Genomic DNA, 14,020 nt, shown 5'->3' with positions numbered 1-14,020 from the left:
TCATTTTAGTCTACATAAAGTACCATTCAAAATGTTGGTGTTATTTTATTTTTATTTTAATGTAGTCTATTCCTGTGATGACAAAGCTGAATTTTCAGCAGCCAATACTCCAGTCTTCAGTGTCACATGAATCATTTTAATATGATTTGGTGCTCAAGAAATATTCGTTATTGTTATCCATGTTGAATACAGCTGTGCTCCTTTATTTATTTATTTTATTTATACTTTAAGGATTCTCTAATTAAAAGAAAGTTCAGCATTTTTTATAGATTCTACAGAATGTTTGTCTTTATAAATGTCTGAATAAAAGTAATAATTTATAAAATAAATTTATAAAAATAATTAAAAGCATCCCTTTAAACGAAATTAAACATTTGTATGGCTGATTGTGATTAGTTAAGAAGTCGCTTTGGCAATGTTTAGCCAAATTAGTTAAAATATATAGTTTTGCACATCCAAAACTTTACAAATGCATTTTATTTCTCTTCTTTTTTTTTTTTTTAAATCTGCAACATGGGCTTCTGTTTCCACGTTTTAATATTAAATGTGTCTATAAATGTGATAAGAAAGGTTTTGACTAGTAACACTCGCTTTGTCTCTATTATGTACCTGTTAAGAGCTTTTGCTGTCATTCTCATTGCTGTCGTCTCTTCCTCTCCTTTCTGCTCCCTCCTTGTCATTCTTTCATTGTATCACGTCTTGTCTGCTTGTCTTCTCACTGTCCTCTCATTTTTCCTGTACCTAGCCCTAGTGAACCAGTTCTGTGAGCAGGTCCTGAACTTCTTGTTTTGTCCCTACTCTCCTGCCATAGCCCCGTCCTCCCCCGGTGTTGACTCCGTACCCTTGCAGCGAACAGGAAGTCAGAATGCCACAGGGACGTTTCCCAGGGGCGGCTATGCCTCCGGTCAGGGTGCCAATTACACAGATACTTACCGCACGTTGCCGTACTGCTCTTCAGTGGAGTCTCCCTACAGCAAGTCTGGCCCTGCCCTGCCACCCGAGGGCAACCTGGCCCGCTCGCCCTCCATCGACAGCATTCAGAAGGATCCCAGGTGAGTCTACATGGACCATTTTCTTAGTCACAGTAAATGTACCTGGCAAATGTACACATATCGATCAGATTTGAGCTGGAAGAGCAGCTGCTGAAGGGGTTTTCAGGGGTTGTGTGTGTCAGTTTTTGGAGACCTCTTGCGAAATGTTTGACAGTCTTGCATTTGTATTGTCGTGAAATTATATTTAGTCCTATCAGTAAATTGACTATTTAATATTACAGTACAAGAGAGTGATTACCGTTTTAGAGCAATGTAGAGACTAACCAAGTTCCTGTTGTACTGAAAGTTTCAGTATTTCAAATCCAACATAGAAGCATATGGATCATGATGGACAACTAGTTAACTGATCATCCAGCTTGTTTTATAGTGAGGTTATTTGTTTTATTTTTCAGTTTACTTTCATCTCCATTTTTTCTTTTTTTATTTGATTATGTATCTTAAGATTTATTTATTTAGTTAGTTAGATAGTTTAGTGTTTTGGTCTTATTTTAGTTTTGATGTTGTTACTTCACGGTTTAATTTAGGGTGCTTTCACACCTGTAGATCGATTGCTTTGTTCCGAAACAGGGATTAAAATTATTACAATGTTGCTTTTTATTCTTGGTGTGGTTCGCTTTCACACGCAAAGTGTCTAAACAGACCAAATTTGTTAATACAAGTCACGCACGAGTAAACTGTTCTCTCATTGGTCAAAGTTCCACAGTTTATTTTCCGGGATTCCCCTTAGCTTTCACGGCTGTCATCCGTCAGGATGGGATTACAACAGCTTCACGTGCTTATTGATGTTGTTTTTTTTGTAGCTGTCGTAATATGCATTTGTCATTTTGAGCAGGAGTCCAGGATTCATCGGGAAAACATTTTTAAAACGCTCCTACTACGAAGAAGTGCAACAAGACGGCATTATAAAATGAAAAAATGCGCTATGATTTTGAATGGCGAAGATGTGCTCACCCACAGACATTCACAGGCTCATTTTGAGGTATTAACAAAATAACAAAGTTAATGCTTTTGACGGAACTTACGTAATTACCCATCATACATTGTGATATAGCCTGGTCCGTTGGATCGGATTGCTTTCTCACTACAACCGAACCGCTCGAGATCGTTTTCAGTCGAGCCGAGACCACCTCGTTCAGGCGGTCTCGGACCAATTGTTTTGGCGCGGATCCGAGCGTGATTGCTATGTTCACATATGCCCAAACGAACCGAGCTAAGGGGGGAAACGTGCCAGGTTCCAAAACAATGGGCCAGGAGTGAAAGCACCCTTAGTATTTTAGTCTTATTTTATCTTTGATGTTGTTGCTTTGACTTTTTTTATTTGAATTTTTATTTCTATTTTTTCTTTTTTAGGTTTTATTTTAATTTTAGTTTACATACACTACCGTTCAAAACTTTGGGATCGGTAAGATTTTTTTTTTTTTTTTTTTTTTTTTTTTTTTTTATTCATTCATTCATTTATTTTCACATTTTTGTTTAGTGTTTTGGTCTTATTTTATTTTTAATTTTAGTCTACATACACTACCGTTTGGGGTCGGTTTTTTGTTTTTGAAAAGTCTGCATTTATTTGATCAAAAATACATTAAAAACTGTGATATTGTGAAATTATTTTAATATGCTATTAATCCTTGTGATGGCAAGGCTGAATTACTCCAGTCTTTATTGTCTCATGATCCTTCAGAAATCATTGTAATACACATTTAGGCAGTCTATTGGGGTAAAATCATATTCAGGATTCTCAGTAAACATTTAGTCGTGACATAAATGAGAAGGAAGTGATTTTGTAGCCATATTGGAGCTCTGTTTTGTAATCTTCTGTTCATTTCACAGTAAAACAGTTGACTTATCAAAGGCTAATCCTGCTGGGTATTTATACCACCAGCTCATCTTTTTCTGTCTACTGTTTTTCTGTCTTGTGCAAATAAATAATTTGAATACAGAAACAAGTTAATAAGAATAAATATTTTAGCATGTGACATGCTGTTTCCTGCGAATATGATTCTATATCTTAGATGGCTTTTAAGCATATAGAGTGAGATTTCTGGCTAAAATAGACTGTTGAGTAGTCTCTGACTTATGTATTCTGTAACTGTTTCTTAGTCAATAGCTTTTGGAAGTATATTATTTGTTTCACATTTTTGCACTTCGGCTTCCAGATGCATTGCAGTCTGTGTAGTTTTTTACAGACTTACAGAAATACTGTTCTTTTTTATTTATTTATTTTAATTCAGCAAAGATGCATTGAACTGACCAAAAATTACAGTAAAGACATTTATTATGTTACAAAAGATTTCCGTTTCAAATAAATGCTGTTCTTTTGAACTATCTATTCATCAAAGAACCCTGAAAACATATGATGGTTTCAACAAAAATATTACGCATATAAGAATTGTTTTCAACATTGATAATAATGATAATAACCAAATCAGCATGTTAGATTGATTTCTAAAGGATCATGTGACACTGAAGACTGGAGTAATGACACAGGAATACATTTATTTAAATGTATAAAAAAAGATAACCGGTATTTTAAATTGCAATTATTGGCAATATTGTACCGTATTTTTGATCAAATAAATGCAGCCTTGGTGAGCATAAGAGACTTCTTTAGAAAAATGGAAAAAAATATAAATGCATTCCTAACATTTAATTTAAAAGAAAAGTAATTTAGCATATTCTCCTGCTTCTGTGGCTCTGTGTCTTGTTATACATATTATTTGATGGATTCTATATTGCTAATGCACTCTGTGTGCTTGTTAGGCATTGCTTGGTGTTTGCTAAGGTTTTTATATTTTTATTATTTTATAGTGTTACTATGCAGTTGCTAAGGTGTTCTGTGTGGTTGCTAAGGAACTCTAAGTGATTTTAATATTTTGCCATGCAGTTGCTATGGTGTTCTAGGTGGTTACTAGGTGTTGATAATAGAACATCTCTTTTCACTTCAATTTCAGGTATAATTCATGTCCATAGAGCAAACTGTATGGAATGAGTTATGTGAGTCACTAACCTTACGTTAAATATGAAAAGAAAAAAAGTAACAGGGATGCTTGCCTTAACAAGCACCATTATTTTAGTATTGGTATTTAGTATTAATATGTGCTTTATAAGTACTAATAAACAGTCAATATTCTAGTAATATGCATGCTAATAAGCAACTAGTTAATAGTAAGAATTGGTCCCTAAACTGTTACCAATATTTTTAGTCTTCATCTATTTGTCATTTTTCCCTTGTTTTTATTAACACCTCTATCAGTATGATAACAGTTTTTTTAAAGGAGTTGTTGATAGTATTAATTAAATCCCTGAAAACTTTTATTTTCCATTTATTTCCATTTTTCAATATTTTTCTACTTTTCCTTTGTTTGAATGCACTTTCTCTCAGCACCACTCAATTATGATATGTGTGATAGCATTAATTAAATCACTAAAAACTTGTATTTTCCATTTTTTTCGTTAATTAGACAGGGACGATATGTTGCCATTATAGAAAGCGGCTCCGCATCTGCTCGTTGTTACAGCGCTCCTGGAGAACTCGACAGCAGATAATTAGTCGTGAGTTCTGGTGACACTCATGGTTGGGCTAATAAAGGCTACTGCAGTCTAGCAATGGTGCTGTTTAGTCTCTGCAGGACTACATACTATTAGTGCTGGAGATGTTACTTTGAAATGGTATAAGTTACTCATAATGTAAAACGGCTACTGTCAAGCAACTGAAAGGAATGTAGCTACAAACACAAAGTAGCTAACTACGCTAAAGCCATTTAAGGAGTCAGTATAGAGATGCAGTTTGATATCCATATGCACACAGTATTTCTCCTCATATCTAATTGCATGCCTTTGATCTTTGTTGTGCACTTTGGTCTTTTATAGTGTGGAGGGAGGGAAGTTGTTTGAATAGCATTAGCACTAGCAGCAGAGTGAGAGCATGAGCTTGTTAGTCTGAATGTGACTGAATGTAATTCATATACAGTAAGGGCAAGGCTTTGCCTGAATGAAGCACAACTGGAACCGCCCACTTTTTCAGCAACCTTGGTTGCCGAAGTATTTTTGCCATTCATTTTCTCCCTGGGGATTTCAATAAAAAGTTCCAAGATTAAAAATGCATTCAAAATTATTTGAATCTAGAAGATTGTACCATATTGCTGCTACCCTACTGTAAAAGAGTATCTGAATTCATTTGAAAAACAGTAGAGAAAAAGCACCAACATAACCTAACACTTCCTGTGAGATTCTGCAGTGTGGACACTTTACTATCCCATGAGGCCACAGGAGAGGATCTATGAATGGCTGTGAAGTGTAGGTCACATGACAATATCAACATGGCAGATGTAGGACATCCAAATTTGATTTATACTATGCTTATTCATTTATAGAACATACATTTTTGAGGGTTGTGAAGTAGTTCAAATTCAAATGTGGTACTTGCTCAGTATGCGATTTCGGATGCACCATATGTTTTGAACTACAATGAACTAATGAACTACACATTAGTTGAATGAACTACACATCCCATAAAGCATTGTGAATAATGTAATCAAATTTAACATTACAAAATAAAACAATAATTATAATTACTGATTATATATTTATATTTAAAGTTTGTTTTCCTAGTATAGAGTTATTCGCAATGCATCATGGGAGTCAGAGTTTGGCTTGCTTCTCATTCCCATGCTAACAGCAGCTTGGTGGATCTTTCTTCAAGAGTAGTGTGACTCTTCCCTGGAATTTTGGCCCTTAAAATATTTGTAATTATTTTAAGAATATTATTAAAATTATTATATTATTAAATAAATACAAAATACTTTGAAATCACTACATAATCTACATAATACTGTATGTCATCATTTAAAAATCTCACAGCCCATAATATGGAAGACCAAATCTGCAGAAATTATTTTTAAGCATTCATTCATTTATTTTTATATTTATTTATACCTTTATTTAATTTTATATTTACCTGAGCTTCGCAAGGGCCACCTCCCTCATCCCCATGTTGCACACAGAAAAGTAAAAAATAAATGAATAAATAAATCTGGAAATAAATACATGTGGGAATAAATAAATATAAAAAATGGGCATATAAATAATTAAATTTTAAAAATGAATGAATTATAATACTTTAAATCAATTTAAATATAATTAAAATAAATGAAACAAGTAAATTAAAGTTAAAGAATAAAAATGAATAAATAATATAATAAATTGAGAAGTTTTTAAAATAAATTAATGATTAAATTTTATTACTAGTTAATTATTTTGGTTTATCAAGTCATTCATACTTTTATTTATTTTCCTATTATTACATTTATTTATCTATTCATTCATGCATTTATTTTTAATTTCTGCAGGATTGGTCCGCCATAATAGTAGGCCTGTCTGTAAATGTTTGTAGTTTATTGTTAAAAATCATTGTCTCTGAGGAAACAATTAGCAGTGTTTTTACTTCAGGAATCTTTTTGCTCTATTTAATTAATGAGCGAACACAAGGCAAATAGCCAATGACCTAAACACTTAACAGCGCTGGTTCCCTTATGTGACATAATTCTAGCTTGCTCTCTTGAGAAAATGGCTTATTTAATTGCATTTTTTGTGTATATTTTGCTGCGAGATAAGCTGTAATCGGGTTATGACTCTAATGAAGGCTATTTCTGCTTTGTTCTGGTGTTTCCTCCCTAGAGATGAAGGGATGAGAGAGGACAGGTATGCTAACCGCACACTGCCACAAGTGCTGCAGCTCATAATAACTTTAGACATCCTCAGCCCACGGCAAGTGTGAAGCACTGCTAAAAAGTGTTTTTGTATGAATTTGTAAGGGCAAACTGTGTCCTTGGGTGAAATGCTAAACTATTCAAAATTACAAAAAGACAGTCTTTGACCTTTCCACCTGAAAGGGGCACATGGTATAACCCAAACTGCAAGAAACTTTCTCAAGCAATTGTTATCCATAAGTTGTGTGAAATCCGTAATTGCCATGACCAGCTGACTCAAAATGTATCTTAGACAGGTGTTTGGGAGTTGTGATCCACATATGAGAAATCCGTCAATAACACGCTGTGATTAAAAACAAAAAGCACATTAGCAAGTTATTAACGTTTAATGTGCAGCTAAAAATATGTTTAAAGTGCTCAGTAAACCGTCAAACGCAGCAGCCACCACTGGCCGCAACACCTGCGAGAAAATCTTTGGCAGATGTTATTGTATTAGGGTTGCTGATGTGGAGCGATAACCAGAGTTATGAGTCATCTGCAGCACGAGAGAATATGGAGGAAGAAGGGAGACTGAGGGAGGAAGATAAATGTGTGTGATTGAATAGGGGTTATTGATTTGCCAGTGTATCCCATAGAGCTGGAGAGAATAAGGGATTGCCTTCAGAAAATAAAGGGGTCTGCCCTTCGCCTTCCCCCTTCTATTGATCAAAGCTTAGGTGCAAACCTCCTTTTCAACACAGTCATTATTACTGGGCCACCAAGGAGCTTTTTCTCTGCTTTGTTTTAATGTGGACGTGCACTCGATGTCCACTCAGGGACAAAAACATGCTTCTGCATTGACAAATACAAATACATGCTGTGATTTACAAAAAGCATCTTGTGGCACTCAGACGTTGGGAAGGTGATGCCCTTGAGTGACCTGAGCATGGTCAATAAAAAGAGAGCAGTGCTTGTAAAAAGGTGGTTGGTATTATTATGTGGAGGGCCTGTGAAATTGGAGGTCAGTCCTCAGATATGCATTACCGTGGCAGAGTGGCAATTTGATGCATTACGCTGCTTATACAAGGCAAAGCTGGGCTAGTTATAGCTAAGAAATGGTATTTTGATTGCTACGGTCATCTATTGAGTGGTTTTAAAAAACATTGTTGACATCATTGGTGAATATTTCAATATTGTTGAAGTTCACAACATCTTCATACAGGTACCTTCTAAATTGAATAAAAACAAAGTAAAAACACACTGAGACAATTTTATTCAAAATTTTTTGATCAATGTTTTATTTTTTATTTTCATTTTATATTGCTCCAACCAAAGCACATTGTAATTATGAGGCAGAGTATAAAAACAAATTGGTATTTTCATGAAAACCTGCCACAGAACTCCTGTAACTTTTCTTTTAAAATATTTTTTTTTTGTTATAATCTCCAAATCCAAATCAAATTTTCTATGAGATTAATTTGTCACAGTAAACATGGAAAAAATTAAAAACTGATAGAGTACAGTACAGTCAGGCGATCATTACTGCAAGATCAACCCCGGTGTGACGTTCGCTGGAGACCAGGAACAAGGAGACAAGAGAATCGTTCATCAAACAATATTTATTAATCCAGGAAGACAGGACTGACATTTACTCCCCCCTCCTGGAAGGTGCATCCCGCGCCTCGCAACATCCAACGGGGAGGGGGAGGGGGGGGGTGCTCTGGAGGCCTCCAGGGCGGCGCCTGTTCCGGGACCCATGGCGGATCAGGGGACTCGGGAGGCCATGGCGGAGCAGAGGATTCGGAAGGCCATAACGGGACCCTCTACAGCCTCTACGGCAGGAGCCCTACACACAGGCACGGCATAGCGCTTTCGAGGGACTGGCACTGGGCTTGCCATACTCACTGCCGGTGGGCTTGCCATACTCACGGACAGCGGGCTTGGGAGAGCTGTGGACGACGGCGTAGATTTCCCAGTTGACGGCGGGCTTGGGAGAGCCACGGGCGGCGGAGGGCTTGCGTTGGCCGCGGACGGCGGTGGGCTTGCGGTGGCCACGTGCGGCTGACTTGCGTTGGGCAACCAAATATGGGCACAAGAGGAGGGGAAACACAAGACACAGGAAGACAGAACTGACACCTGGAAGGATGATAAATAGAAAAATTATTGAATACTGTACATGAACATTAAAAATATTGTTTTGAATGTATTAATATTTTTTATAATTTTGCCTGTGTATTTTCATAAAGCCTCTTCTAAGTAAAAAATACTCAATTTTAGTGCTGTCAAGCGATTAATCGCATCCAACTTAATATATTTGTGTACTGTTTATTTATTATGTATATATAAATACACACACATTCAGTATACATTTTGAAAATATTTACATGTATATACGTTTATATATTTATATTATTTATAAACGTCTAATGTATAAACACAACATTTTTCTTAAATGTATACATGCATTTGTTTTGTATTTATATATACATAATAAATATACACAGTACACACTCATATATTATGTAAACAAAAACTTTTATTTTGGATGCAATTAATCGCGATTAATCGTTTAACAGTACTACAGTGTACAAAACACCAGTATAACAACAATGACCACTGCAACAATATTACAATATATTGCAATGAATATTATATTATTTGAATATTATATGAATATTAAGTCTGAAGTCATAATTTACTTAGATGACATAATCAAATCATTTATGAACCTGATTAGTTTAAAAACGTTGATTTATTCAGGAACAAAAGATTCACTCAAACAATTCATTCCAATTCATTAAAAAAAAACAGTCATTGAATCGTTCATTCAACCATTTCATTCAAAAACAATAATTCGTTCAGTAGCTCCACTGCTGTGTGTTACTCGCAGATGCTCAACAGTCCTGCTCTGGATTTGTTTGGAACTAAATTATTTATATTTTGTCTTCTTTTATTGTGCTGCTGTTTAAAATCAATTTCTCTTTCACATTTGGTTTGAATATCAGCACAATTGTGATGCAGCTCCTGCTTTTAGAACAGCAATAGAACCAGGTGGTTGTTGTGCATCAGAAACACCCGGCTCAAGTTTATAAATGCCTCCAATATAGAATAAAATGCTGGAGACTCATGGCCTCTACCCCAGCCATGCTGTCTTTAACCTAACCTTGACTTGGCTTGATAAATCACCATTCTGTGTTTCCCTTCACGAAGACTTATAGACAGCTGCATCTGTGACCCTGAGTGCGTCATTGCCCTCACATCTATGTTCAGATCAGTCTCTTGAGAAACCTCTGCCATGAAAATGTTGATAGCAAAGCAGATTGGCACATATGATGCCTTGTATTATTATGAATGATGCTTTTACTAGAGCATGTGGTTACTTTGCAATGTAGGAATGCAGTTGACATTGACACAGGTGGGTTTTTCCTGTGCAAGGAACATTATGCATGCATGACTTCGGTGTGACTCAGTGCCAAGTGCTTTATGATGAAAATTGAAGACCTCAGGGTTTGTTCGCAATAGCTGTGCAAGCAACAGTTCTTGTTGGTGCATTCATTGCTGTTTAATTTTTTTGTAGTCTGAGTGGCAAAGAGTTTTGCAGTGTTGTCTCAAGTTGTCGCATTTTGGGAGACAGCATTTTCATATTTCATCCCGTCTGCACCTGGTGTTTATAGTAATTACTGTATCTGTCAAATGTTCCATTAGCTGATGTTAGTTTAAATGTATGTTCGGTTTGACTTTCGCTCTGCTCATTATTAGAAGTGATTATGATTATTCTAAGGGGTTTAGTATCCCCTGGGATTAAATAAAAATATATAAAATAGACCCAATTGTTGGTGTACCAGACGGCAGACGCAGATGACGAGGTGGGTGGGTTTAACCATGCAGTGGTCCTGAAAGTTAATTTACCACTTAAGCCACACAAAATAACTTCAAAATAAGCCACACTTCAAAATATGGCATTAGCTATTTATTAATATGCTAGAGTTTATACCAAAACTTATCTTAAAGGGACAAAAATTATCATTCTTTCTTTTTTCTGTAGAACATAGTGAATTTGAGTGTTTTTCTTTGATTTTTTCCCCAAATATTGCAAGTCAATGGTCACCAAAACTGTTCGATTACTAACATTCTTTTTAAAAAAAATTATGTTGTGTTACACAGAAAATATAAAGTCATGTGTGTTTAAAATTATATTTCATTTAAAATTTTGGGACAATTATCCTTCTAACTTAACACAAACTTGGGTGTGATCCGGCTAAAGAGTATCCAGATATGGTTAGCATTATTTTGTAGTTTAAAAAGTTTTGAATGTAAGTATTTTTCTTATACACCTTTTTTTGTTTTTGGCTTCAAAAGACATTGTTTTTCCAAAGGCATCGTAAGCCTAAGTTAATTGTAGCTCCATTGGTGGCAATGAGTCTATGATGAGGGAAGTCGTGGCCTAATGGTTAGAGAGTCGGACTCGTAATCCAAAGGTTGCGGGTTCGAGTCTCGGGCCGGCAGGGATTGTAGGTGGGGGGAGTGAATGTGCAGCGCTCTCTCCACCCTCAATACCACGACTGAGGTGCCCTTGAGCAAGGCACCGAACCCCCAACTGCTCCCCGGGTGCCGCAGCATAAATGGCGGCCCACTGCTCCGGGTGTGTGTTCACAGTGTGTGTGTGTTCACGGTGTGTGTGTGTTCACTGCTGTGTGTGTGCACGTTGGATGGGTTAAATGCAGAGCACGAATTCCGAGTATGGGTCACCATACTTGGCAGTATGTCACTTCACTATGATGTACTTAGGCTTACGATGCTTTTAGGAAATGCAGCCCTGAATGTTATCATTGTGCTTGCTTCGTTTCATTTATGAAATGTTTAGGATACTATGCACTTGCATTATATATTATGGACTCACAAAGATGGAATTATTCTTCTGAAAATCTTCAAGATAATCTAAGGGTACGTTTACATGATGTTATGCTAAAACGTAAATGCTTTTCCTTTGCGTTTTTGAAACGTTTTGCGTAAAGACAACAAAGTTGTCAAATCGATTCCCGTTCACACAGATTCCCGAAAACAACTAAAAACACTGTATTATGCATGCCAGGCCAGTAGTTGGTGATGTAAAGAAACGTCTCGGTTACGTACGTAACCCTCGTTCCCTGATGGAGGGAACGGAGACGTTATGTCGTGACGACATTAGGGGATTTACTTGAGAGCCCCGACTGCCTCTGATAAGAGAAAACGCCAATGAAATTTGGCTAGTGGATTTTGCATACCTGAGCCACTCCCCGTGCATACGGGTATAAAAGGGCGACAGGTGCATCCACTCATCAGGTTTTCCGCTGAGGAGCCGAGAACGTGTCCCTGGCAACCAGCGATGGTTCAAGATTGTGGCATGGGGACATAACGTCTCCGTTCCCTCCATCAGGGAACGAGGGTTACGTACGTAACCGAGACGTTCCCTATCTGTCGGTCACTACGAGTTATGTCGTGACGACATTAGGGGTCTATGGAAAGCGCCACAACCTGAACCCCGTCACGACCTTGTGGCATGCAGATGTTGACAAGCTAGCGCGTGACAGACAAATGCGATGCGAAGGTCGCAACCTTCCCGTCGCCCCAGCGCAAATTCGCTAACCTTGGTGCCCGCAGGGACCACTGAGTACATTGCTGCTGGAGATAGCCAAGCCGCTGTTCCTTTCCCCAGAAATCGGAAGGGATTTCGACCTTCTATGAAAGACTGCTTCAAGTCTTTCCTGTTTGTTGCTACAGCCCGGCAGTAACGACGGGGAAGCGAGCCTTCCGGAGAAGGGCGCTACGGAGGCCACACCCTGCCCGAAGGGAGGTAACGTGTGGAGACACTGGTATGGACTGGCCCAAGCCTGGGGCAGTGCTACATACGCCTGGACCCTGGGGCAGATCCTACCTAGGAGAAGGGAGGAAGGCTGCCCGCAGGGTCTGACAGAGCTCTGTCAAAGGGAAGACACGGGTTTACCGTGAGGGAAACCGTACCGTGGATGAATACACATGTGGGATCACCCGAAGGGAATCAGGCCACACGGGCACCTAGCCGAGTACAGGGGCTGACCGGAGACCCGGGCAAGCTAACACCGGTACTGGGCCTGGCGTCAGACTGCTCCGCCCAGCCTGACTGCCGGGGGTGCTGGAGGAACTCCGCCAGGGTTCGCCGTCCGGGGAACTAACTGGAGGAGAGAATAGGCGCTCGTATCCCCGGGTAAGGGGGAATGGCGCAGCAAGCGTGACACCGGCCAACTCTTCCCGCCACTTACCTGTTACCCAACACACGGGAAGAGACTGGCTCAACGCGGAGACTGTAAAATCTCGCGAAGGTGTTCGGTGTCGCCCAGCCCGCAGGTCTACAGATGTCTGCCAAAGAGGCGCCGTGCGCCAGCGCATAGGAGGAGGCAACACTCCGTGTGGAGTGAGCCCTCACCCCGAGGGGGCACGGCTCGCCTTGGGATTGGTACGTCAAGGCGATGGCATCCACTATCCAGTGGGCCAACCTCTGCTTGGAGACAGCCTTCCCTTTCTGCTGACCTCCGTGGCAGACAAAGAGCTGCTCAGAGCTTCTGAAGCTCCGGGTGCGGTCCACGTATATGCGCAGCGCTCTTACGGGACACAGCAACGCCAAGGCTGGGTCTGCCTCCTCCGAGGGCAGTGCTTGCAGGTTCACCACCTGATCGCGGAAAGGCGTGGTGGGAACCTTAGGCACGTATCCAGGCCGGGGTCTCAGGACAACGTGAGAGTAGGCCGGCCCAAACACAAGGCACTCTTCGCTTACCGAAAATGCTTGAAGGTCCCCGACCCTCTTGATGGAAGTGAGCGCGGTCAGGAGCGCTGTCTTGGCCGACAGGAATTTCAGCTCGACTGAGTCCAGCGGCTCAAAGGGACCTCTCTGAAGTCCAGCCAGGACAATAGAGAGATCCCAGGAGGGCATCAGGGGTGGCCTAGGAGGATTTAACCTTCTGGCACCCCTCAGGAACCTCACGACGAGATCGTGCTTCCCCAGGGACCGGCCGTCCACTGCATCGTGATGGGCCGCAATAGCAGCCACGTACACTTTCAAGGTGGAGGGCGACAGCCCGCGCTCCAACCTCTCTTGCAGGAAAGAAAGCACCACTCCAATCGTGCATCTTCGGGGGTCCTCCCGCCGAGAAGAACACCAGTCCGCGAACAGACTCCACTTCAGCCTGTGGCAGGCCACTCAAGTCTGCCGCGTCCCATCCAGGAGCCGCACATGGCGGTTCCACAGAGCCGGACGCGGGTGCCGTATGG

General features: G+C 39.6%; 1 protein-coding gene across 2 annotated transcripts in view; it reads left to right on the top strand.

Annotated features, from left to right (window-relative positions):
- LOC306863509 (catenin delta-2-like) overlaps window positions 1–14,020 on the top strand; it is a gene marked incomplete at its 5' end in the record, with an annotated part of 323,056 nt that overhangs the window by 180,178 nt on the left and 128,858 nt on the right. For both annotated transcript variants that reach the window (XM_079406884.1, XM_079406883.1), the window contains one exon: window positions 812–1,052. In XM_079406884.1, coding sequence (XP_079263010.1) covers window positions 812–1,052 — 241 coding nt within the window. The remainder of the gene's footprint in view (window positions 1–811; window positions 1,053–14,020) is intronic.

This window comes from Barbus barbus (assembly GCF_936440315.1).
Source record: "Barbus barbus genome assembly, chromosome: 44".
Classification (NCBI taxonomy): Eukaryota; Metazoa; Chordata; class Actinopteri; order Cypriniformes; family Cyprinidae; genus Barbus; species Barbus barbus.
Note: the sequence above shows the minus strand (reverse complement) of the source record. Positions and strands in the feature narration are given on the sequence as shown.